The sequence below is a fragment of the Macaca fascicularis genome, chromosome 13, assembly GCF_037993035.2.
Source record: "Macaca fascicularis isolate 582-1 chromosome 13, T2T-MFA8v1.1".
NCBI lineage: Eukaryota > Metazoa > Chordata > Mammalia > Primates > Cercopithecidae > Macaca > Macaca fascicularis.
The window spans coordinates 78607120-78630579 of NC_088387.1; the positions used below are offsets into that span (position 1 = coordinate 78607120).

The 23460-nt window shown below is 40.6% G+C and overlaps 1 protein-coding gene across 16 annotated transcripts in view; it reads left to right on the forward strand.

The window, feature by feature from the left end:
* Nucleotides 1-23460, forward strand: part of THADA (THADA armadillo repeat containing) — a 358465-nt gene that overhangs the window by 145849 nt on the left and 189156 nt on the right. For 14 of the 16 annotated variants that reach the window (XR_012422434.1, XR_012422435.1, XR_012422436.1 and 11 more), the window contains 2 exons: nucleotides 10383-10472; nucleotides 12534-12665. The exons of 1 other annotated variant lie outside the window; for it this stretch is intronic. Coding sequence is in view for 12 of the 15 variants with exons in the window: in XM_065527132.2 (XP_065383204.1) it covers nucleotides 10383-10472; nucleotides 12534-12665 (222 nt within the window). In the remaining 3 variants the exon portion in view is untranslated. Of the gene's footprint in view, nucleotides 1-10382; nucleotides 10473-12533; nucleotides 12666-19834; nucleotides 22482-23460 lie in introns of those variants that run through there. One more of the 16 variants, XM_074011893.1, reaches the window with a different exon arrangement.

Below are 23460 nucleotides of genomic sequence, written 5' to 3' on the forward strand. Positions count from 1 at the left end.
TGCCCAGCTAATTTTATTGTATGTTTAGTGGAGACGGGGTTTCACCATGTTGGCCAGGCTGGTCTCAAACTCCTGACCTCAAGGGATCCGCCTACCTCAGCCTCCCAAAGTGCTGGGATTACAGGTTTGAGCCACTGCAACCTGCCTTGTTTTCCATTTTCCCCACAAAACTATCCATAATGTCTCCAACCCAAATGATGTATTTTCCAACTCCGAACTCTTATTGTAAACATCATTCACTTGACTCTTACAATGGTTTGCCTTATGCTATTAGTTATATCGTATGTGAATACCTGTCTTCTTAACCAGGTTTTAAGCTCCAAGAGCACTGACTCTCTTTTACCTCTTAGTATCTCCCATGGGATTGAGCCCAACATGAAGCATGTAGGTACTTTAAAAAAATATTTGCTACTTTTGTGAAAAAAATACGATCACATTACAGTTTTGATTAAGTAGCAAGTGAGAGAGAAGACTCACATATTCTAGGATTCAGAGCAGGGAGATTCAAATATGACCTAAAATGGTCCTATGCTCTTGGCCTTTTAAAGTAAGGCTAGATTACAGACCTTACATGGGCAGTCCAAAACCTATGAAATTCTTTCATATAGAGGCACTATTACAAATGGTGATTCTTCACTCAGTACAACCATGAAAACTAATATGGTCATGGTTAGTTGAAGGCTGGTGTTGATATCAACCTAATTTCTGGATTCAAGATGCTGTAGAGTCTGCAGTAGACCTTTTGGTGTAATTGAGAATCAGAAGTTAAGCCTCTTAGATAATTCTGGTTCTCCTACCCTCTACCTCTTGAGAGTCTGTTTTATAATACACAAGAATTGTTAATGTTGCATATCCTTCAGACATACTATGTAAATATTTAACCAAGTCTTTACTAGCGTTTGGCTAATGCAGAGTTGAGATGATGCTCCCTGGTGAGTACATGGAGCTCAGTCAGCTCTTTTGTCTTTGTAGTAAATTAGAACTCTGGCCTTTTAGCTAAGCTAAACCAGAAATAGGATTGACATTTCTGTGTTGAGGAACCTAAGAATGTTAGAAGGATACCTCCTGTATGCTCAGTGCTTGAACAAGGTTGAAATTTACTGTAGAAAATAATTTTGGTGTTTTTAAACCCTGACAGATGCGTAGTTGATACTTCCAAGTCTGCACCATCAAGCATGGCCACAATAATTTTAACAGTATACTTTTGAAAAGATGTAGTCAAAAACCTACTTTGCTCCTAAAAACAAAACAGTTAAAACGTTCACTGAAATTTAATTTTCAGTAAGTACCTTCTTTATATACCTTCCAAGATAGACTAGTTGGTAAATATTTGCTAAGGTAACTGCATGACATAACTTGCTGTTTGGGACAATTAGCTTAATTCAATTAAAATAATGACTTTAATCCTAGAATAGTAGCTCCACTGCCCTTTTCTCAGTGGTATTATGGTCAGCAGAGCCAGTTATCTATCAGGCAGTTTCTAGATCATAGTGATAGAATCATGTGTTGTGCATAAGTGAGAATACGTGTGTTTCTTACTCAACTAAGAGATAGCAGGCCACTTATTTCTCTGGAAATTAATAACTGATTCCTCAAGAAGACATATCTGTTGCCTTTCTGTTTGTATAGTGAGAGATTCGGAATGAGCAAATATACTCAGGGATCCCAATACTAAACTCAAAGATTTACCTTTAAGTGACTCCTCTTCACAGAATCAAAAGCCAAGGAAAGGACATTAACAGTGGAAATTGATGTTCTTGACCAGTTTTGCTCTGAGGTGGTCAAGAATATAACAATGGTCTGTAGCGGAGTGATTTTGCTTTCTCCCTGTGTAAAACAGTGATCCTGTAAAACTCAAGTTTGTAATTTATTAACAAGGAAATGTACATATAATCATTTGTAGCTGCAGGAGACTAGCAATAACCGAAAGGCCTGTCATTAGGGATTAAGTAAATTACAGTCAATCATACAATAGATTACTCTGTAGCCATTAAATGGAAGAGAATAGATGAGTGTGCGTGACATGGAATAATTTTACAGATTAGGTGAAAAAAACTCAAGGTGCAGAAAAGTGTATATAATATGATTATTTGTAAGGAAAAAAACTACAAACTTAAAGTATGTACCTGTATGCATTGAATTTTTTTAAATAGGAAAGCTGAAATACTATTACACAGTTCTCTATGAGGAAGGGCACTGTGGGGAGTCTAGTGTGTTTTTTAACATTTGCATTTTTACTTTTTCCATTAAAATATCTAATAAATAAAAAAGGAAAGGAACATATTTCGGATAAAATGTTCAATAAATATTTAATGGGTCTGTAATTTGGAAGGGAGTAAGAATTTCTTTTTTTTAAAAGACTTTTGATTTTATGAAATAGGTAACAGAATATGTATAAAAAATGTATAAGGTTTAAAGAATAACAATGCAATAAACACCTTGGATCTAACACCTAGTTTAAGAAATAGAACATTACAGTGGTCTCCCCTTATCTGTGGGGGATACTTTTCAAGACCCCCAGTGGATGCCTCGAACCATGGATAGTGCTGAACCATATATACACTATATTTTTTCCTATGCACACATAGCTGTGATGAAGTTTATCTATTAGATGCAATTAGAGATTAACAACAATAACTAATAATAAAATAGAACAACTATAACAATATGACAGCATCACTACTCTTGTGCTTTGGGGCCATTATTAAGTAAAATAAAAGTTCCTTGAACACACGCTCTGTGACACCAGGACAGTTGATCTGATAAGAGTTGGCTACTAAATGACTAATGTACAGGAAAAAACATAGTATATATACGGTTCAGTGCTGTCCATGGTTTCAGGCATCCACTAGGGGTACGGAAATGTATCCCCTCAGAGAAGGGGGGACTACTGTAGTGTTCCACTTCTCTAGCTAGGTGGTAGATCCAAAGTGTTTATTGTATTATTCTTTAAAGCTCACACACAATGGGGACTGCTATACTGCAGTTTACTCATGTTTTGTTGATGAACATGTGACTGCTATGCATATGCTTGTACAAGCCTTCTGATGCCAGTGTTCAAGAGTTTATCTAGGCCATTTACCTTGGAGTAGCATTCTTGAGTCACTGGGTAAACACATCTCTGACTTTCAAGAAAATCCCAAATTATTTTTCAGAATTGTAGTAATTTGCATTTCCATCAACAGTGTCTGAAAGATTCAATACGTGGTATTACCAGACTTATTAGGCTTTGCCAGTAGTCTTTGGTATAGTATTTTTTTTTTTTTTTTTGAGAGGAAGTCGCTCTGTCACCCAGGCTGGAATGCAGTGGCATGATCTCAGCTCATGGCAAGCTCCACCTCCTGGGTTCACGCCACTCTCCTGCCTCAGCCTCCCGAGTAACTGGGACTACAGGCACCCGCCATCATGCCCGGCTAATTTTTTTGTGTTTTTAGTAGAGACGGGGTTTCACCGTGTTAGCCAGGATGGTCTCGATCTCCTGACCGCGTGATCCACCCGAGACGGAGTTTCACCGTGTTAGCCAGGACAGTCTCGATCTCCTGACCGCGTGATCTGCCCGCCTCGGCCTCCCAAAGTTCTGGGATTACAGGCGTGAGCCACCATGCCTGGGCATCCCTTGGTATAGTTGAGCATCCTTTCTACTGTTTCTTCTCCACTCATGTTTATCTTCTGTGAATTGCATTTTGATAGGTGTGTCTATTTTTATATTATTTGTCTTTTATTCAGTGATCACTTGAGTTCTTTGTATATTCTGGATACTGATTATGTAATTCTTAGATATATGCATACAAATGTTCTCCCCATTTGTGGCCTATATTTTTATTTTAAATTTAAGAACCTTGTTATCCAGAGGGAGACACTATATCTTCCAGTGCTGTTCATTATATAAACATACTTGAATAGAGTCCAGAAAGTCCAGAACAAAGGGCAGTCAGTGCTTCACTTTGCAATAGTGACAGTGGCAGTAACTCATCTTGTCTCTCAACAGCATCTGTCTCCCATTTCTGGTGAAAATTCGGGTGAATTTTCCCATGAATACATCACACTGTTGGCTCCTTCAGTTAATCTAAGAGATAAGTTGGCACCAAATCCATTCAGTTCCTCTCATACGACATTTAATTAAGGTTACTACCAATAGGACACCAAGCAGCAGGATGAGCTCAGCTTTCAGTATTGACATCAACTATGCCTCCCAGCACCTCAGATCCAATCACTTGTACAAATCTCACAAATCAACAGGGTCTGTGGTAGAAACTCAAATGGCTGTCTTTTGAAGTTTTTGTATTGACCTTTCCATTTAGCCCAAGCCATTAAGCCAGGTACAGCAGAATGTATTAGTGATTGTACAGACTTTATCTTAACCTATAGATTAGAAGTCTAAGAAAATTTTTCATTTATATTGTTATGACTTGCCCTGTGAATTGAAGCAAATCTGAATGGCTTTATGGGCTGAAGTGCTATCAGTGATGACCTTAGTTAAAATCAGTTGATACATTTTGTACCATGTTTTTAATTGAATGACTCTTATAGCAGGACTAACCAACCACAGGGTGTGCAAAAATAATGAGTTGCTTATACCTCTGGCAAGCGTCTGTGAATAGCCAAGCCTAACCCCATTTTGGAGAGATCTTCATAGTCATCTGAGAGCTATATGACCTCCTGGTGGTATTTCCTTAAACATTTGAAATTTGCCTACGACCACCCCTAAGGTGCAAATCACCGTGTTTGGTTGGGGGGAGAGTTAATGCCTGCTTTCACATACCTAGTACCCCTGTAAAGAAAGCATTTGTTTACAGTTTGGGGAGTTCCCTACATCAGCCGAGGAGCATATGTTAACAGTGCCTTCATCGTGGTCTAACAATCGGCTGGTAAATCTTAAAGTTTCTAGTTTAGTCCAAAGAATGTATTCTAGTCCTTGGTTTTGGAGGGACTGCTTAAGTGCAGTCATTCCAGCCTATCCTGTTTTGCCCACACCAACAGCTGAGTGGCGTTCAGCTGTCCCTTGCAATGATTGAGCTATGGCTATAGAAAAGGGAAGGGCATTCAGAGATATTGATGGGTGTTTTGCAAGGAAGGGTCAGGTGCTTGGAGCCAAGGCCATAACATATAGTTTCTGATAGACTTCTCAGTAAGGTTAAGGGGAAAGCAATCAAATTGTGCTTCAAGCCATCTGAGGTAGGCTCACAGACCCAGCAGTTGGTTAAATTCAATGTGTTCATGACAGTTTGGGGGAAGAGCAGAGCATTTTCCTTGGTGAGGAAGGCTCTAGGGGCAATTTCAAAAAACAGACACCATTAATGTTCTTCCTTCCATTGTACCTCCCGGGGTCTGAGATAGTCTCTTCCCAGGAGTCAAGGTTATTCTCTCTACTTCCTCAAAATCAGTTGTCCCATTTCAGTATTTATAACTTTGTCTTTTTTCCAGTTGCTCCCTACTTGCAACTAGACATTTTGTCTAGAATAGTCAGGTGCAAGAGGGACAAGGCATTTTTGTAAATCTTACAGAGACCCTTTATATACTCATGGGCCACCTTAGGAAGACTCAGCAAGCTGTGTACTCAAGCAAGTAGTCATTATCTTATGATTTAGGACCAGGTTAATCCTTTTAAGAGAATCCAGGTGGCTAAATAGAATTAAGTTAGAATTTCCTAGGGCGCTTTTGCCCAGGTTTCCACATGGAAGGTGTACTAACTAGGCTGCCTGGATGTCATTAGGGGAAAGAAAGAAGCATCATGCCAGGAATGCTCAGGGCAGAATCCCAAATTTTCAAAATAGGTTAAAAAAAACCCGTCATGCATTTCTTTTTCGTCGTTGTCTTTTTTTTTTTTTTTTTTTTTTTTTTTTTGGTGGCAGGGTCTCGCTCTGTAGTCTTGGCTAGAGTGCAGTGGCACGATCTCAGCTCACTGCAACCTCCGAGGCCCAGGTTCAAGCAATTCTCTTGCATCAGCCTACTAAGTAGCTGGGATTACAGGCACATGCTACCTCAACTGGCTAATTTTTGTATCTTTAGTGCAGACAGGATTTCACCATGTTGGCCAGGCTGGTCTGGAACTCCTCAACTCAAGTAATCTGCTGTCCTCAGCCTCCCAAAGTGCTGGGATTGCAGGCGTGAGCCACCCCGCCCGGCTATTTCTTTTCTCTTTTTTTTTTTTTTTTGTTTTGAGACGGAGTCTCTTGTTGCCCAGGCTGCAGTACAATGGCATGATCTTGGCTCACTGTAACCTCTGCCTGCCAGGTCCAAGTGATTCTCCTTCCTCAGCTTCCTGAGTAACTGGGATTATAGGCGTGCACCACCAGGCCCAGCTAATTTTGTGTTTTTTTTTTTAGTAGAGATGGGGTTTCTCCATGTTGGTCAGGCTGGTCTTGAACTCCCGACCTCAGATGATCTGCTCGCCTCGGCCTCCCAAAGTGTTGGGATTACAGGTGTGAGCCACTGCACCCGGCCCCAGCTATTTCTTTATGCTGTTTTAAAGCCTTGAAGTCAATGGAATTTAATTTTTATACATAGTAGTGAAACAGGAAAGGTTCCCTTGCCCCCCTCACAGGGTGTGTGATGGGATCATAGCTCGCTTCTTTAGTGCCCCGTGCTCAAACCTGTAGGGGAACATACAGACAGGCAGGCTGTGGGGCTCCCACTCCACAGCAGTGTCTAGGGGTGAATGTTTACGGCTGAAGCCCCAGTGGGTTTGTGTTACAGGGTGCTCTTTCAGTTTAACTGTCCATAGGCAGCTTGTGTTCGTCAGCTCAATTAGATCCCCTTGCCTTATCACAAGCACAGAGGGCTTTCTGTATCCCAAGATTTTTGCCTGGGTATACTGGAAGAATTTGATCACATGTAGGCTTGGAGAATTAGTGCAGGGTTTTATTGAGTGGAAGAAGCTCTCAGCAGATGGGGGAACCAGAAGGGAGATGGTTTTCCCCTGGATTTGGGCCACTCGGCGGCCTGTCTCTTTGACTGCCCTGGCCAAACTCCGCATTATTTCGCCAGGCGATGGCCTGCTGGCATGCCGGCCTGCTGGTGCCTGTTGGTATACTCTTGACATCCAGCTGCTTGTGTGCCTGCGTGCTAGGGTTTCAGGGGATTTTATAGGCACAGGATAGGGGCATGGGAGGCCAGGGTGGTCTTGGGAAATGCAACATTTGGGCGTGAAGGCAGGAGTGCCCGTCTTCACCTAGGTCCATGGGCATAGGCCAGGGGTGGAGCCTTCACCAGGAACCTGCCCTCTTCCTCCCAGCACTTCCCTGCCTGCTTTCCATATGGGTGGGAGATTGGGATCCAATTGTAATTTTGTCTATGTGGATAATCAGTTACCACACTACGTTTCTCTGTGATCTGCGGTATTAACTCTTTCACAAATCAAGATTTTATACATGTATTAATGTATGTCTGCTCCTTTGCTTTCTATCCTATTTTATTGGCTTATTCATACCCAGAGTCCTTGAGTTTTATGGTATTTTTAGCTATCTGGATGAGTCCTCCAACCTCATTCTTCTTTAAGATTATCTTTGATACTCTTACTCTTGGTCCCTGATGTGTCTATATACATTTTAAAATCTACCTCTCAGGGCCGAGCGAAGTGGCTCCTGCCTGTAATCCCAGCACTGTGGGAGGCTGATGTGGGCCAATCACCTGAGGTCAGGAGTTGGAGACCAGCCTGGCCAACATTGTGAAACCCCGTCTCTACTAAAAATATGAAAAATGAGCCAGATGTGGTGGCGTACACCTGTAATCCCAGCTACTCGGGAGGCTGAGGCACGAGAATTGCTTGAACCCAGGAGGCGGAGGTTGCAGTGAGCCGAAATTGCAGCACTGCACGCCAGCCTGGGCAACAGAGCAAGACTGTCTCAAAAAAAAAAAATAAATAAAATGAAGTAAAATCAACTTCTCAGGTCACTTGCAGACACACAAACACATACACACCCACACACAATTACTGTTTTTATTGGAATTGCGTTGCATTTATAATCAGTTTGGGGAGAATGTCATCTTTATAATATGGAATCCTCTAATCTATGAGCATAGCACATCTCCTTTGTTTGTTTGTTTGAGACAGATTCTCACTCTTATCACCCAGGCTGGAGTGCAATGACACGATCTTGGCTCACTGCAACCTCTGCCTCCCAGGTTCAAGTGATTCTCCTGCCTCAGCCTCCAGAGTAGCTGGGAATACAGGCATGCACCACCTCACCCGGCTAATTTTATATATTTTTAGTAGAGACAGGGTTTCTCCATGTTGGTCAGGCTGGTCTTGAACTCCCAACCTCAGGTGATCCACCCAGCTCAGCCTCCCAAAGTGCTGGGATTACAGGTATGAGCCACTGCACCCAGCACCACATCTCCTTTTTAAGGCATATCTTTTTTTTAAAACAACATCTCCCTATTAAAAATATGAAATACCAATGTAGAAAAAAAAGAACCTTGATCTCTATCTCACATTATACACAAAAATTAATTTGAAATGGATCATAGACCTCAATGTAAAAGCTAAAACCATAAAGCTTCTAGAAGAAGACATACGATATGTTTCTTAGGTAGAGATTTCTTAGGCCATAGAAAGCATGAATCATAAAAGAAAAAAATTGATTAAATAGTGGACTTTGTCAAAAATTTTAAAATTCTGCTCATCAAAAGACATTATTAAATAAGTTGGCAAGCCACAGACTAGAAGAATGTGTATGCCATGCATGTGTATGAGCAAGGAAAAGCAACCTATTAAAAATGAGCAAAAATCTTGAACAGATACTTCACAAAGGGTCATACCAATGACCAAAGCACATGAAAAGTGTTCAACATCATTCGTCGTCAAGGAAATGCAAATCAAATTAATGGGAGATACACCATTGCGTATACCCACAAGGATGGCTACAAAGGAAGGAAAAACAAAACAACAGCAAATGTTGAAAGGAATGTAGAAATCTCCATCAGAAATCTACCTTATTTTTGGGAGTGTAAAATGGTATAATTATTTTGGGAAACTGTCAGTTTCCTAAATGATTAGACATGTATTACAGTTTTACTCTCAGATATTAATTCAGGAGAAATGAAAACATGTTCTTAAAATGTCTTATATAAGAATTTTATAGCAGCTTTATTCATAATAGTAAAGAAAAAAGGAAAAAAAAAAGGTAAAGAACCCATGCCTGTCAAGAGGAAATCAGTAAACATACAGATTCATGTAGTGGAATACTACTCAACAGAAAAAGAACCAGATTGATATGTTAAATAACATGGATAAATTTCATAAACTCTGTGCTGAGTGAAAAAAGCGAGACAAAAAAATGTATTATTATATTTATACGAAATGCTAGAATAGACAAAACCAAACTGTGATGATAGAAAGCAAATCAGAGGTTCCTTTGTGGGGCAGGAGTTTGCTGGGAAGGGGCATGGAGGATCTTTGTGGGATGATGGAAATTTTCTGAGTCTTCATAGGGGTGTGGAGTACGAGTGTATGTGTTTGTGGGTCGAATGGTACACTTGATCAGAGCATTTTGTTGTGTGTAAAAACGTTTCAATTTTTTAAAAATGCAATACTCTGGATTTCAGTTAATAGGAACATAACATGTAGAGTTGATAAAAATGGGTAGGTTAGGGAATATTTATGCCACCCCTTCAGAGTAATTCTTTAATAGTTACGGAGACCGTATGTTCCTAAATGCCATATTTAGCTTGAGCTTTTTGGTCAGTGGTGCAGTCTGAGGAGCTATTTTACTTTCATAGTTCAAGAGAAGTTTTTATAAAGTTGAAAAAGATAATTCTTACAAGTTCAGCAAGCATTGGATTTCCAGAACTTCACATGCCAAGACTGTGCTTCTCACAACCGTACTCCAAACCAGTGGTTCTCAATCAGGGGCCATTTTGTCCCACAGGGTATGTTTGGCAATGTCTAAAGACATTTTCATTGTCATGATTGTTGGGGAGGGGTGTTGTGCTGCTAGCATCTAGTGAGTAGAAGCCATGGAGGCTGCTAAACATCCCACAATGCGTAGGACGGCCCCCTGAAACAAAGAGTTATTTGGTCCAAACTGTCATTGGTGCCAGGGTTGGGAAAGTTTGTTCTAGACCTGCCCTTATAACTGAAGCTGAGTCAGTGTCAGTCAATCAGGTGTTGACTCTATTTATGGTTCAAATCAATTGTGGAAACTTGGCGTTTGCACAGATTACATATTTCTTCCCTGATAGAATTTCGTATCAAATATTTGTAAACATGCATAAATTTTGAGATAAAAGTTCATGGATTGAGAGCACTTCAGAAATCAAAATTATCATTTATGTTGATTGTTAAACAAATAACTGTACTTATCTTCCTTTTTTTAAAAAAGGCTTTATTATCAGATCAAAGGGAATAAATGGTAATAACTTTTTTCCTCCTTCTTTCCCAGAATGACAGGGAGAGAGTTTTTCTCTCGTTTCCCAGAACTCTATCCTTTTCTTCTCAAACAGTTGGAAACTGTAGCCAATGCAGTAGACAGGTAAGAAGAGAATTGGGTGGGGCAAAATGAACTCAAGGATGTGAATTACCTTAGTAATTGAGATTTTCCCTTTAGGCAACTGTTTTTAATACAGTTCTTCCCTTTTTAAAATTTGTTTAAATGTTTTCCTTGAGACAGGGTCTTTCCCTGTCTTTTAATACAGTTCTTCCCTTTTTAAAAATTTGTTTAAATGTTTTCCTTGAGACAGGGTCTTTCCCTGTCACCCAAGCTGGGGTACAGTGGTGGCCACCACTCCCTGCCCATTTTTGTATTTTTTGTAGAGATAGGGTTTCACCATGTTTCCAGGCTGGTCTCAAACTCCTGAGCTCAAGCAGTCTGCCCACCTGGGCCTCTCAAAGTGTGGGGATTACAGGCTTGAGCCACTGTGCATGGTCAGACTGCTTCCTTGTAATAAAATTGACTTTTTATTAAAGTACTTTTTTATAATTATATCATATTGCTTGATTCTCTATAGTAAATTTGTACCTGAAAAGTTGTGTAAAATCCTGTCTTTATATTTTAAAAATCCTATTTTATGTTAAATTTTATCAAACTTAATTCCATTTTCAGTGGTATAGAAACTAGAAATCACATGGTGATTTCTTCTATTATGAATTATTTTCTTCCAATTTTTAAAAAAATCTGTGTTTACATATTGAGTTTGCTTTATGCATACCTGTCATTTTATATTACTGGCTTGTTGCAACTTACCATTGTGAAACTATAGCAATTAGCTGACTAATATGATCACTTGTATTCAGAAATGGTTCTGGTCTACCTGAGCGAAACTGGCCAGTGTCCTTGGAAACACAGAGCAAGGCCATTACGAGGGCTTCCAGTCTTATAGTTCACCATTGTCTTAAAAATCACATTCTAGCTGGCGCAGTGGTTCACGCCTATAATCCCAGCACTTTGGGAGGCCGAGGCAGGTGGATCACCTAAGGTCAGGAGTTCGAGACCAGCTTGGCCAACATGGCAAAACCCCATCTTTATTAAAAATACAAATATTAGCCAGGCGTGGTGGTGCATACCTGTAATCCCAGCTACTTGGGAGGCTGAGGCAGGAGAATCACTTGAACGCAGGAGGCAGAGGTTGGCGTGAGCTGAGATCTTGCCACTGTACTCCAGTCTGGGCGACAGAAAAAGGCTTCATCTCAAAAAAACAAACAAAAACACACACACACACACATTCTAAAGCTGGTAGTGGAATTTTTAGTATGTACTTCATAAAGCATGTGTTTTGTATTTTTCCTATAATTTTGCACTTGGTATGAATGTACACTAATTGTCTATAATTAGAAAACAAAAGTAATGAATTTTACTTCTGTTTATGATGTATTTGCTCACATTAGTAGTTTATGCAAATATGCTTTTCTGACATTTAGTGACTGTTCATGCTTTCTTAAATACATTTGGATGTTGAAAGTTTCACATTTCATACCCTGGAACAGGCACCTCTCTACTATAGGAACAATTCTAATTAAAGTAGCGTACTCTAATTATGCAAATGATTAGCTTTGAGAAGAGGATCCTGTACAAAAGCCCAATTCCCTGTTTTGCTAGCAGTTTTTTCTTATTATGTACATTTGGGAGATAAGAAGTGAACATAGAAAAAAAAAAGAAAAGAAAAAGGGAAAACTATCCCCTTGATTGTGGAGTCTCACTTTATATACATATTTTTTTTTTTGAGATGGAGTCTCACTCTGTCACCCAGGCTGGAGTGCAGTGGCACGATCTTGGCTTACTGCAGCCTCCGCCTTCTGGGTTCAAGTGATTCTCCCACCTCAGCCTCCTGAGTAGCTGGAATTACAGGTGTGCGCCGCCACACCCAGCTAATTTTTTGTATTAGTAGAGATGACGTTTTACCATATTGGCCAGGCTGGTCTTGAACTTCTGACCTCAGGTGATCCACCTGCCTTGGCCTCCCAAAGTGCTGGGATTACAGGCAGAAGCCACCGTACCTGGCCGTATACATAATTATTTCATGAGAGACATGTTTGAAGGAGGAGTGCTTCACTACCTAAATGTGAAATCTTTTATGTGTAATAATTGTTTTTTCAGTGATATGGGAGAACCAAATCGTCATCCAAGCATGTTTCTCTTACTTTTGGTGTTGGAGAGACTCTACCCTTCTCCGATGGATGGTACTTCTTCTGCTCTCAGCATGGGACCTTTTGTTCCCTTCATTATGAGGTAGTGTCATGCTGTGTGGAAATGGTCAAGGTGGACGTGGAAGTTTTATGGGAATATTTTATCTTGTTCTTATTTCAGAAGCTATTTTTTATATATATATATATGTATGTATATATAACTGTCATATATATATATTTTTTATATATATATATATTTTTTGAGATGGAGTCTCGCTCTGTCACCCAGGCTGGAGTGCAGTGGTGCGATCTCAGCTCACTGCAAGCTCCGCCTCCTGGGTTCACACCATTCTCCTGCCTCAACCTCCCAAGTAGCCGGGGCTACAGGCACCTGCCACCATTCCTAGCTAATTTTTTGTATTTTTAGTAGAGACGGGGTTTCACCGTGTTAGCCAGGATGGTGTCAATCTCCTGACCTTGTGATCCGCCCACCTCGGCCTCCCAAAGTGCTGGAATTACAGGCATGAGCCACCACGCCCGGGCATATTATATATATATTTATTAATGTATATATAAACCTATTGTATATATTATATATAAAACTATTATATATTATATATAAAACTTTTGTATTTAAGTATTTTTTATATATACATATATATAAAAAACTATTTTATACACACACGCGCGCGCGCACACACACACACACACACACAATACTTTGAGCGGGGTCTTGTGAAAGCAGAGGCTTGGGTTTTCTTGTCATTGCCCCCAGTATTTCAGAGGACGGTGCTTATATCATGGGTACAGGATCTCATTAGAACCTGTGTAAGTAATGTTTTCCTTGAGCCCTGTCTGCTCCAAGGCAGGTGGGTGGATGGTGTTGATAGAAGATACTCTTTTTGAAAAACATGGCCCCGTGTTTGCGTTATTCCTGTGTTGAGCCTGGCCAGCACGGGGCAGGCTTGGTTCTGGTATATATCTTCTGTCCATGGGTTCAAGAGGACATCAGGACATCTGACTCTTCACTCTGGAGGAGTCTGCGAGGCGGTGCAATGGGTGGCATGTAAATGGTAATGCCATGTAGCATGAATTCCAACTCATCTTCTCTTTCAAGCTTGTAGTACCTGAAAAAAGCCATGAATATAGAGTATTCATGGAATAATATAACAGAGTTCTCTTCTTTTAGAGCCTTTTACCACTTCTTGTGTTACATCTTTTCAGGCATTTGCCATCTTCTGATTACTTTGTTCATTTTGGATCAAAGGCCTAAATATGTAGGCCTCCAAGAAGTATTAAAATTTTCTCATGAAACCTTTCAGAAACCTGTCATATTAGTTAGCTCTTACCTTTCTGCTTACCTCTTGACAAAACAGTACCTTCATTTTTGTGTTTCTACCAAAAATTGAAATGGCTTTGGGGCAGAAGCGTAAGAAACTAAACTCAAGAGAGTGTTTCTTATGTATGTGGTGTCCTGGGTTCCACTTCCTTGTTTCACAGAGCTGACTTATGCATTTTAATGTGAGAAAACCATTAAACATGAGATTCTGGCATGTGCTTGCTGGAGCTATTTGTTTGCCCCAAGCCCTGGCTGTGGCTGTGTTATCTTTGATCACAGAGATGACTCATGCAGACTGGTTTTTGTTTCCTGATATACAAAGTTACCAATCTCCTTCATCTAGCATTTGGTGATTCATTTTGGGAATTTGGGTGGTAAATTTTACTTTCAGGGGCCTTAAAAATTGTTCTTTCATGAATAACTGGAAAGAACTAAGAAATGTTTTCAGAAAGTTGATGCAAGGAGGAAAGGCATGTGCACAGCATTGCAGTTTACATTAGAAACAGAGATTTGCTTTAGAACCTGTCCTCTGTCTTAAGAATGTTGAATTTGTAGAAGCTTTTTACTACTCAATCTGTTGTTCATTGCATCCTAGAAATAATATATTACTACATCGAAAGTACCTTTCCAAAATGTTGCTTAGTTTACATATAACCAGAATGCTGATACTACTCATTATGTTCAAAGTATCTGTTATTTTTTTTTTTTTTTTTTTTTTTTTTTTTTTTTTTTTTTGGAGACGGAGTCTCGCTCTGTCGCCCAGGCTGGAGTGCAGTGGCCGGATCTCAGCTCACTGTAAGCTCCGCCTCCCGGGTCTACGCCATTCTCCTGCCTCAGCCTCCCGAGTAGCTGGGACTACAGGCGCCCGCCACCTCGCCCGGCTAGTTTTTTGTATTTTTTAGTAGAGACGGGGTTTCACTGTGTTAGCCAGGATGGTCTCGATCTCCTGACCTCGTGATCCGCCCGTCTCGGCCTCCCAAAGTGCTGGGATTACAGGCTTGAGCCACCGCGCCCGGCCCAAAGTATCTGTTATATAAAACAAAGATTGCATTAATATAGAAGATTTAAATATTGCTTTGAAGCCAGTGTACATAGGGCATCATTTGTTAACCTCTAAAAATACAAAGTAAGAAGTTTGCAATCAGTCTATTCTTCCAGTGAAAATGCTGCGGTTTGTAGTTGCTTTCTTCCAGTAAGTAAGGTGCTCTATGAAGTAGATTCATAGAACATCACCAACAGCAGAAGTGCCACCAACCAAAATACAAGGCTATTTTTGTGTAACAGAAAGAGCACATCTAGCACTCCTGACAAGCCCTGCACTCTTGGGTTCAAATTCTAGCTCTGTAACTGCCTTGCTCTCTGAACCTCAATTTCCGCAATGGGCAAATGAGGGTGGTAACACCTCTTCTCAGAGTCACTGTAACCAAAATGCCCTGTAAGCAGAAGTACCACCATTGATTCCTTAAGTACAGAGTCTAGGCTCTGACTTATTGAGTGTCCATGTGTGTTATAGAACCGTGTTTCTAAAACTTCAAGATGTAAACATACCACTTGGCGATCATATAAATTCTGATTTCAGTAAATCTGTGGTGAGGCCTGAGAGTCCAACTTTCAAATGGTCTTCCAGGTAATGCCAGTGCTGCTGGTCTGTAGATCACATTTTGAATAGCAAAATTAAACTTGGGATATTAAATTTAATACCATCACACACACATGCACACATACAGTTTCAACAAGCTAGACAGCAGTAGCTTATTAAAATTGGTTAGGCAATTTAAGGGGTTTATTAAGAAGTAGATTTTGACCCAGGAATGCAGAAAACAAAGTGTTCTGAGTAGAGAAGTCAGTAGGAAGTAGACCAACCTTTGTTGAGCCCCATCTTTCTGCCAAGTAGTGAACTGGGCATTATGCTTACAGTGACTCTGAGGTGTTATCACCTTCATTTGCCCGTTGAGGAAATTGAGGTTCACAGAGCAAGGCAGTTACAGAGCTAGAATTTGAACCCAAGAGTGCAGAACTTGTCAAGGGTTTTAGATGTACTCTTTCTGTTACACCAAAATAACCTTGTATTTTGGTTGCCTTTTGAATAGCCAGCAACTTAGCTACACTGAATGACCTATAGGGTCTGAAATGGATGCAACTGGGAGAGATGAGGAGCCTATATCCACAGTTGGTGCATCTGAATACAGGCTGTCTTCTGGATATAGATGTAATGTCTCTACCAGTGGTGGGATCTGTTCCTTATTTTGCTTTTCCTGTAGGAAAAGTGGCTGATTGGATTGGTTAACCACATGTGGCACATGGTGACAATCGCCTGTGGCTATAGGATTGGTTTGTGGCCAGATACAGAGGAAGCCTGACTCTTCTTTCTTGGCCACCTTCTATGGTAAAGTGGAAGGCCCTAGATTTAGTTAGTTTGGGGTTTCATCAACCTACCACAGGGACAACTCCTGCTACCCCAAAATGTTCACTGGTGAGGTGAACTATAAATAGATTTTTTAAAAAGAGTGAATGTGATAAAACTGTATGCATTTGATTTAGATGACCTCTGAGAAAATTATTCATGAAGAAAGTGAAAGGCTGATCATAAAACCTATCCTTCCAGGCAGTGTTTGTGATCCTGATTGTGATGAAGGGTGGGCTGTTTTGACTTGGGGTAATAGCTAAAAAGATGGATGGGTGTATGTACAGTGGATCAACAGTGTTTTATTTTTGTACCATTGTTAAGGGTAATTTGTGTACTTCGAAGAGTTCTCATCGGGCTCATGGATACTATGAGTTTGGCTAAAGAAAAAAGTTTCAGTTTGTGGGAGTAGTGCAAAGGTTGCTCTGACTGCTAAAAGTGAATTGCACAATGAGAAGAAGATTAAAAGCGCCAACGACAGCTTTTTGTTTCCCTTTGATCTTTGTCTACTTACCTGCTATTTCCTTCCTCTCTGTAAGGTATTTGAAAGTATTATATGTAGTTTTACTCCTTTATCCCATGTTTAAGAGTATGTCTAAGCTTATTTCTCTGTTGATTTTCTTCATTGATTTAAGTCTTAGAAGTTACTGATTTGGATTTTCCAAAGTTATACATGTATGGCATTATGATGTTGCATCCTCTTGGGTCAGAATTTATAATGTCAATCCCAACATCTTGTATACAACTTTTTAAAAGTCCAGTGTATTTTATGTTCTGATGTTGTGCTGCATCCAGATACACAGCCCTTTACCATGTGAATGTAATGCCTTCAATTTAAGACCATTAATTCATTCTTCAGTTCAGATACCACAAAGCAGAGTGATTCATGCTTTACAAAGAACCTTGACTGGCTCTCTGAATGCAGCTCACCAAGGCCTGCTTCTCTGGGCTTTCTAGAGTCTAGAAAGTCTTTTCAGAGGCCAAAAAGTCCCTGGGCATGCATTTCTGAGTTCCCTTTCACAAGCAAGTTTCAAGTTCCAACCGAAGAGCTCTAAGTAACCACATATGCCTCAAACCTAGGACCATTGAGTCCTGAACAAAGACCCAGGAGAACTTAGACGAATCAGGTCTCTGAGTCCTGAGCCCTTGTTCAGGACTCTATCGCCCTAGGTTTGAGGCATATGTGGTTACCTAGAGCTCTTCGATTGGAACTTGAAACTTGCTTATGAAAGGGAACTCAGAGATGCATGCCCAGGGACTTTTTGGCCTCTGAAAATACTTTCTAGTCACTAACTGTGACACTTGGACAAGGCTCTTTACCCTCTCTACACCAGTGTGGTTACTTGTATGTATGAGAGTTTCAGTTAAGACGGAAAGTGCCTTCTATTGCAGATAACTGAGATCTGATTAATACTTGTAGGAGAAATCCCTTCACTGCCCCCTTTGAGGCACTTTTTAAAGGATCTCTCCTACTTGTAGCCCCCTTTCCCTGTCCCTGCCCACCTTTTTTGTTTGTTTATTTTCACTGCAGATGACTTTAGTACATTTTTTTTACCCCAATCCATTTAGTCGTTGTTCTCTTTAGACAAGTTTTCAGTGAAATCTCCTTTCCTTTTCCCTTCTCCTTTCCTTTCTTGCTTTTTTAGAGAGCTAGGATCCCACTATGTTGCCCAGATGGACCTTGAATTCCTGAGCTCAAGTGATTCTCCTGCTTCAGCCTCCCGAGTAGCTGGGACTACAGGTGCACACTACTGTGCCTGGCTTGCTTTTCTTTTCTCTGAGTTTTTTTTTTTTTTTTTTTTTTTTTTTTGAGATGGAGTCTCACTCTGTTGCCCAGGCTGGAGTGTAGTGGCGCGATCTTGGCTCACTGCAACCTCCGCCTCCTGGGTTCAAGTGATTCTCGTGCGTCAGCCTCCTGAGTAGCTGGGACCACAGGTACATGCCACCACAGGTGCATGCCACCATGCCCAGTTAATGGCAGAAACCACAATTCCTTTTGTGTCAACCTAAATAAGTTTTGTATTTTTACTAGAGATGGGGTTTCATCATATTGGTCAGGCTAGCCTGAAACTCCCAGCCTTGAGCCCACCTCAGCCTTTCAAAGTGCTAGACTTACTTGCAGGCATGAGCCACCGATGTTGAAATACAAATAGCAATACAATTTTTTTTTTTTTTATATACAGAACCTTGCTCTGTCGCCCAGGCTGGAATGCAGTGGCATGATCTCGGCTCACTGCAACCTCTGCCTCCCGGGTTCTAGCAATTCTCCTGTCTCAGCCTCCTGAGTAGCTGGGACTACAGGCATCCACCACCACACCCGGCTAATTTTTGTATTTTTTTAAGTAGAGATGGGGTTTCACCATATTGGTCAGGCTGGTCTCGAACTCCTGACCTCAGGTGATCCACCTGCCTCGGCCTCCCAAAGTGCTGGGATTACAGGTGTGAGCCACCACACCTGGCCAGCAATACAATCTTAACTAAACATGTGGCAGTAGAAATCATCCAGAGGAACCTATTCAATGGAAACTGTTTTGGTTGAAATATGGAACTCTAGCCAGTAATCACAGCATTGGAAAATATGTTTTATGTATTTTTAAAATATTTAATGGAATCTTTTGATTTTTACCAGCCTTAAAAAAGAGGGAGTTGGGGGTGCAAAAACTTAAGAGTTTGTTGATCCTTTTAAGCCTATGGCATTGGGAAATGACATTGACTCCTTTCCTTTTCCTTGAAAGTTACAAAAATTGAGAGATTATCACTTTGCTCCTTACTGAAATTATGAAGTTGAAAGACCTTATTTTCCATGGCATAGAGTTGGGGTTTTTGCAGTAGACAATAGTTGCCTTCTACTTTCATTTGTGATTATAATACTGGAAACTGTTCTTCAAGGCTTCACATTACGTTTCTATCTGCTCTGTTTTCCCAGAATCCTTGTGATGAATAGAGAACAAGTTTGCTTCATAGAGAGATAAATGGGGCAAACAGTGATTAAAATAACTGCTGAGAAGTAATGCCCTCATCACTTTCTCTCTACTTCAGCTCCTAATCACCTCTCCCTTTGAATGTCTGTAACGTTTGTTACTTAATCTCCTTATCTTGCCATTCACCATTACTATGCCATTCTGTAATACTCAATGCTTATTCTTGCAAAATAAATCTTACTTTCCTTCCATGCAGAAGCAGCTGTGGGGTTCTTTCATTTGTTTATTTTTTGTTACCTTCCTCTGCCTTGCCCCAGTTTGGGCACAGAGTTAAATTGAGTAACAGAAAAATGAAATTAATTTGAAAGAGACTTTTTGTGTTGGATAAGTCTATGTATCTATGAAGTACTCAAGGGACCTCTTGTCTTACAATATTGGAGCCACATTTTGTATCCCACCAGTTCCTATTTTTATAGAAAAGAGGCTGTGCTGGGTTCTGTGTTTTACCTGGACTTTGAGGAGTCTTGGGTTCGAATAAGAGCTCTGACATTTGCTTTTATTGTGACTTCACCTCTCTGACCCTCCATTTCCTTTTCTATCGCATTAAGGTATTGAACTGGATGTTACCTGGATTCTCTCTGGCCTCAGGAACCTCTGGCTGCCTTCCTGCACTGTGAACTTGCCTCCTCTGACTGCCTTCCAGTGAGCCACTATAGAGGCCCACCTTACAACTACCCTGTTGCGGGCTTTAGAACCAAATGAGAGGACCCTGGATTGATAAGAATACAAGTAGAGGGGAGGTGCCATTTTTCTGTTCAAGGTTATGGAATTACAGACAAGCCAAAACATGTTGGGGAAAGCCTCCCAGGTTAACGTAGGGTGAATGGAGGAGCCATGTAGGAGAGCAGCCTCTGTGTGTTTCAGGCCATAGATCTATATAATGGGGATAATTCTGCTTACAAAATAGAAAATAAAAGCTTCCTGGTTTGCTTTTTAAGAAAAATGCTAGCAAGAGGAAGGGGTTGATAGGCAGTATAATGGTGATAGAGAGAGAAACTTTTTCAAGCCATGCTTTGTCTCTGTCAGTAAGCCAGAGGAAAGACCCTGAAGTCAGATGTAGTTGAGGCAATAGAAAAAGAGCATTGTGTCCTGTGAGGGAGGACACATCCCTGCACCCAGATGAATGACAGCCTTGGAGGCAAGTGAGCCCAGTACCATGTCAGTAATTTTTGGGAAAGGAGGGTTGGGAATGTTGTGCCAGGAGCCTACAGAAGGATTTTTCAGAAGAGAGGGATAAAGGCATATTTTATTAGTGACCAGAGAGTTGTGTTGATACTGACTGCTTTTTACTGAATTATTAAAATATATCACTTGGGAGTTCTTTGCACTTTATTCACTGTGCACTAATAAGGATTCCCTAAACATGTCAGAAAATAAACAGAGATGCTTTCCTAAAGAATGGTTATAATAGATAACTTTTTATTGTCCCAATTTCCCAAAGTATCTTGAACAGAGTTGCCTGGAGAGAGAGTACAGGAGTCTCCAAGCCTTGCTCATTACAAGTAGAAACACCCTGAGAAATAGGGCTTTGCCAGTACTGTTAACATAGAACTTCCTCCCCTGGCCAGCACTCCACCTGGTCTGTGGTTACTGCTGAATTCCATGAGGTTCAGAGAAGGGAATTATAGGAAAGGAGTATGCCCCCACCCTTCCCCCACTGCCCAGCCATCCTAATCTGCTAACAGTTGTTGGGTGAAAAAAGGGATCTGCTACCCCATCAATCTGTGGAAACCCTGGCCCCTTGGTTTCACTAGTGTGACGTCTGATACCAGGTCAGGCTTGGGACCAGATTGTTGAGGCACAGGTATTCAGTGCTGCTCAGTTTTCTTCTTGGTTTATAGGCCAAAATTGTAAAACATGTAAATGCCCCCAGTGTTATCTTCCACAGGGTATTTGTATATTACAAATACATACATTTTGAAATAAAGCAGTAAAACTCTAATGGTGGCATTTTAGGCCTTATATAGGGAGGATCTAGAAGCAGAGATTGGAAAGTTGTTCCTTAATGCTGGGGAAATCACATTGTTTGGGCAGCTACGTACTCTGCCTCCTTTTTACTGTGCCTAGCACTTTATTTGGAGGGCTGTACTCAGGGCCCTCTGAATTTCTGAATTCTACCCAGGGTAGCTGAGGTTTAGCGTGTAGCATGAAATTATGTTTTGTATTATGTGTCTTTTTTGCAGATAGTTCTGGCATAAAAAGATACCGCGTCATCTGTCACCAGTTTTTATCTGTGAGTTCCCAGATAGGGACCTGGCCAACTTCATTTCTGGTGCCAGATCTCTTTAAGACCATTTTCTAAATACGTTTTTGAGCAGAAGGAATGAGGAGTTCACCTCCTATGGAATGCATTGACAAAGCAAACTAGAAAAACAGAACTTGTAGGGACCAGCTTTTCTTCAGTGTTATCTGTTATGCCAGTAGGCCAGTTCAGGTCATGTTAGAACAAGTGATTTGATCAGCACACAGCCCCATTCTTAGATGAAATTTCTGACAATGATGATAATCTGTGGCCTATTGCTGCCATTCATACTAGAAGTTAGAAGCTCATCAGTTAATTGATTAACCAAGTGTTTGTTAAACGTTCATTGTATACCTAGCTAGTGTTAGGTCTTGGGTAAGATGCAAAGTAAAGAAAAAGGTCTTTATCCTTAAAGAACTTACCGTCTAGCTAATAAGGTAAAATACATGCTTGTGAACCTGATGTCGTGTATATTAACCACTTAATTATATGACATGTACACTAAGGACTGAGGCCTGCAAAGAAGGGCAAGAGCATCAGTGGGTTGGAGAAGTCCAGGAGGCTTTCCCAAATAGCAAGGCAGGAAGAAATGTGGGAGTTCAGTCGGCCATCTCAGGGACTTTTAGAAATCACCCTTGGTGATTAACAAGTCATGTGAGAGGAGTGAAAAGTCAGGGGGAATCCAACAAGGGGAAGATTGTGATGGAGAGTTTTATGATTCATAACTTGGAAGGCATCGTAAAGAGCTCTGCTTCCACTTGAACCAAGGGCGACCCAGGAAATTCACAAAATAAATGGTTTGCTGTTTAACAGGAGAAACCATTGATGGTGCATCTTTGGTAACTTTAATAAAAAACAGCATTTGTTCTGAGTGTTGCATTTAAGTCTTGTGAAAGTAATGAATTGTAGTGGGAAAAAAATTTACATTTAGTAATACTTTACATTTTAAAGTATCTTAACAGTGTTTTTCCATACAGAACTTTTATTACCTTGTTCTTAAACTGTTTCTCAAAAATTGTAGCAAAGATGTTCCGCAGGCATTTTTAATGCTGAATTAAAGGATTTCACATTACCAAGCCCCAAATGCTGACTAATAGGCAGTCATCCTACACAGCAGGGAGCATTTTAGATCAAAAATGTATTTTTTTTCTTCCACAAGAAAATATGAATTGGGAAATAGAATAAGAAGGTAAAGATAAATTATAGAAGGCTTCAAATGAGGACAAGGAAAAATAATGACATAGCATGTTTCGGTTAGCTTTCTCTGGCTGGAATAGGTTTTCCCTTTCCCTCTGGGCCTTGGTCCTCACCCTTCTGTTTCTTTCTAGTCTTCTAGTAAAAACAAGCTACATACGTTACATCAGCTGCTCAGGATACCTTCACCCTCACGTCCTTTTACTTTTTCCTTCCTCACTCACTTTGAACATTGTGACTTCTGACTGTTCGTCTTGCCTCCCTTCCAACCAGTTACAGACATTCTCTTCTTCACCATTTATTCTTCTCTGTCACTTTATATTGTGATCACTCTTCATCACCAGTTCATCCTTCCATTAAGTGTATTTACTGAGGGCCTACTTTGTGCCCTTGCTCAATCCAACACCCCTACTCTCATCACCTCTCATTTGCAAGAGAAGATGTGGAGGCCATCAGGTGTGAGCTCTCTCCATGGAGATACCCACTCTGCCCATGCACAGCTCTCTCCTTTGTTTTATAGCCAGGATCTTGGAAAAGGGGGTCTGGGTTTATTCTCCACTTTTCCCCTCCTTTAACCCACTGCAGCCTGGCCGCTTCTTCCACCGCCTCACTAAACTGCACAAACAAAGGTAAACTAGGAGTGACCTTCTTGTTAAAAAAGCCACTGGGTGCTTTTCATTCCTTCTCATTTCTGCTTTTTCTGTGGAGTTTGATGCTATTGCAAACTCCCTTCTCCTT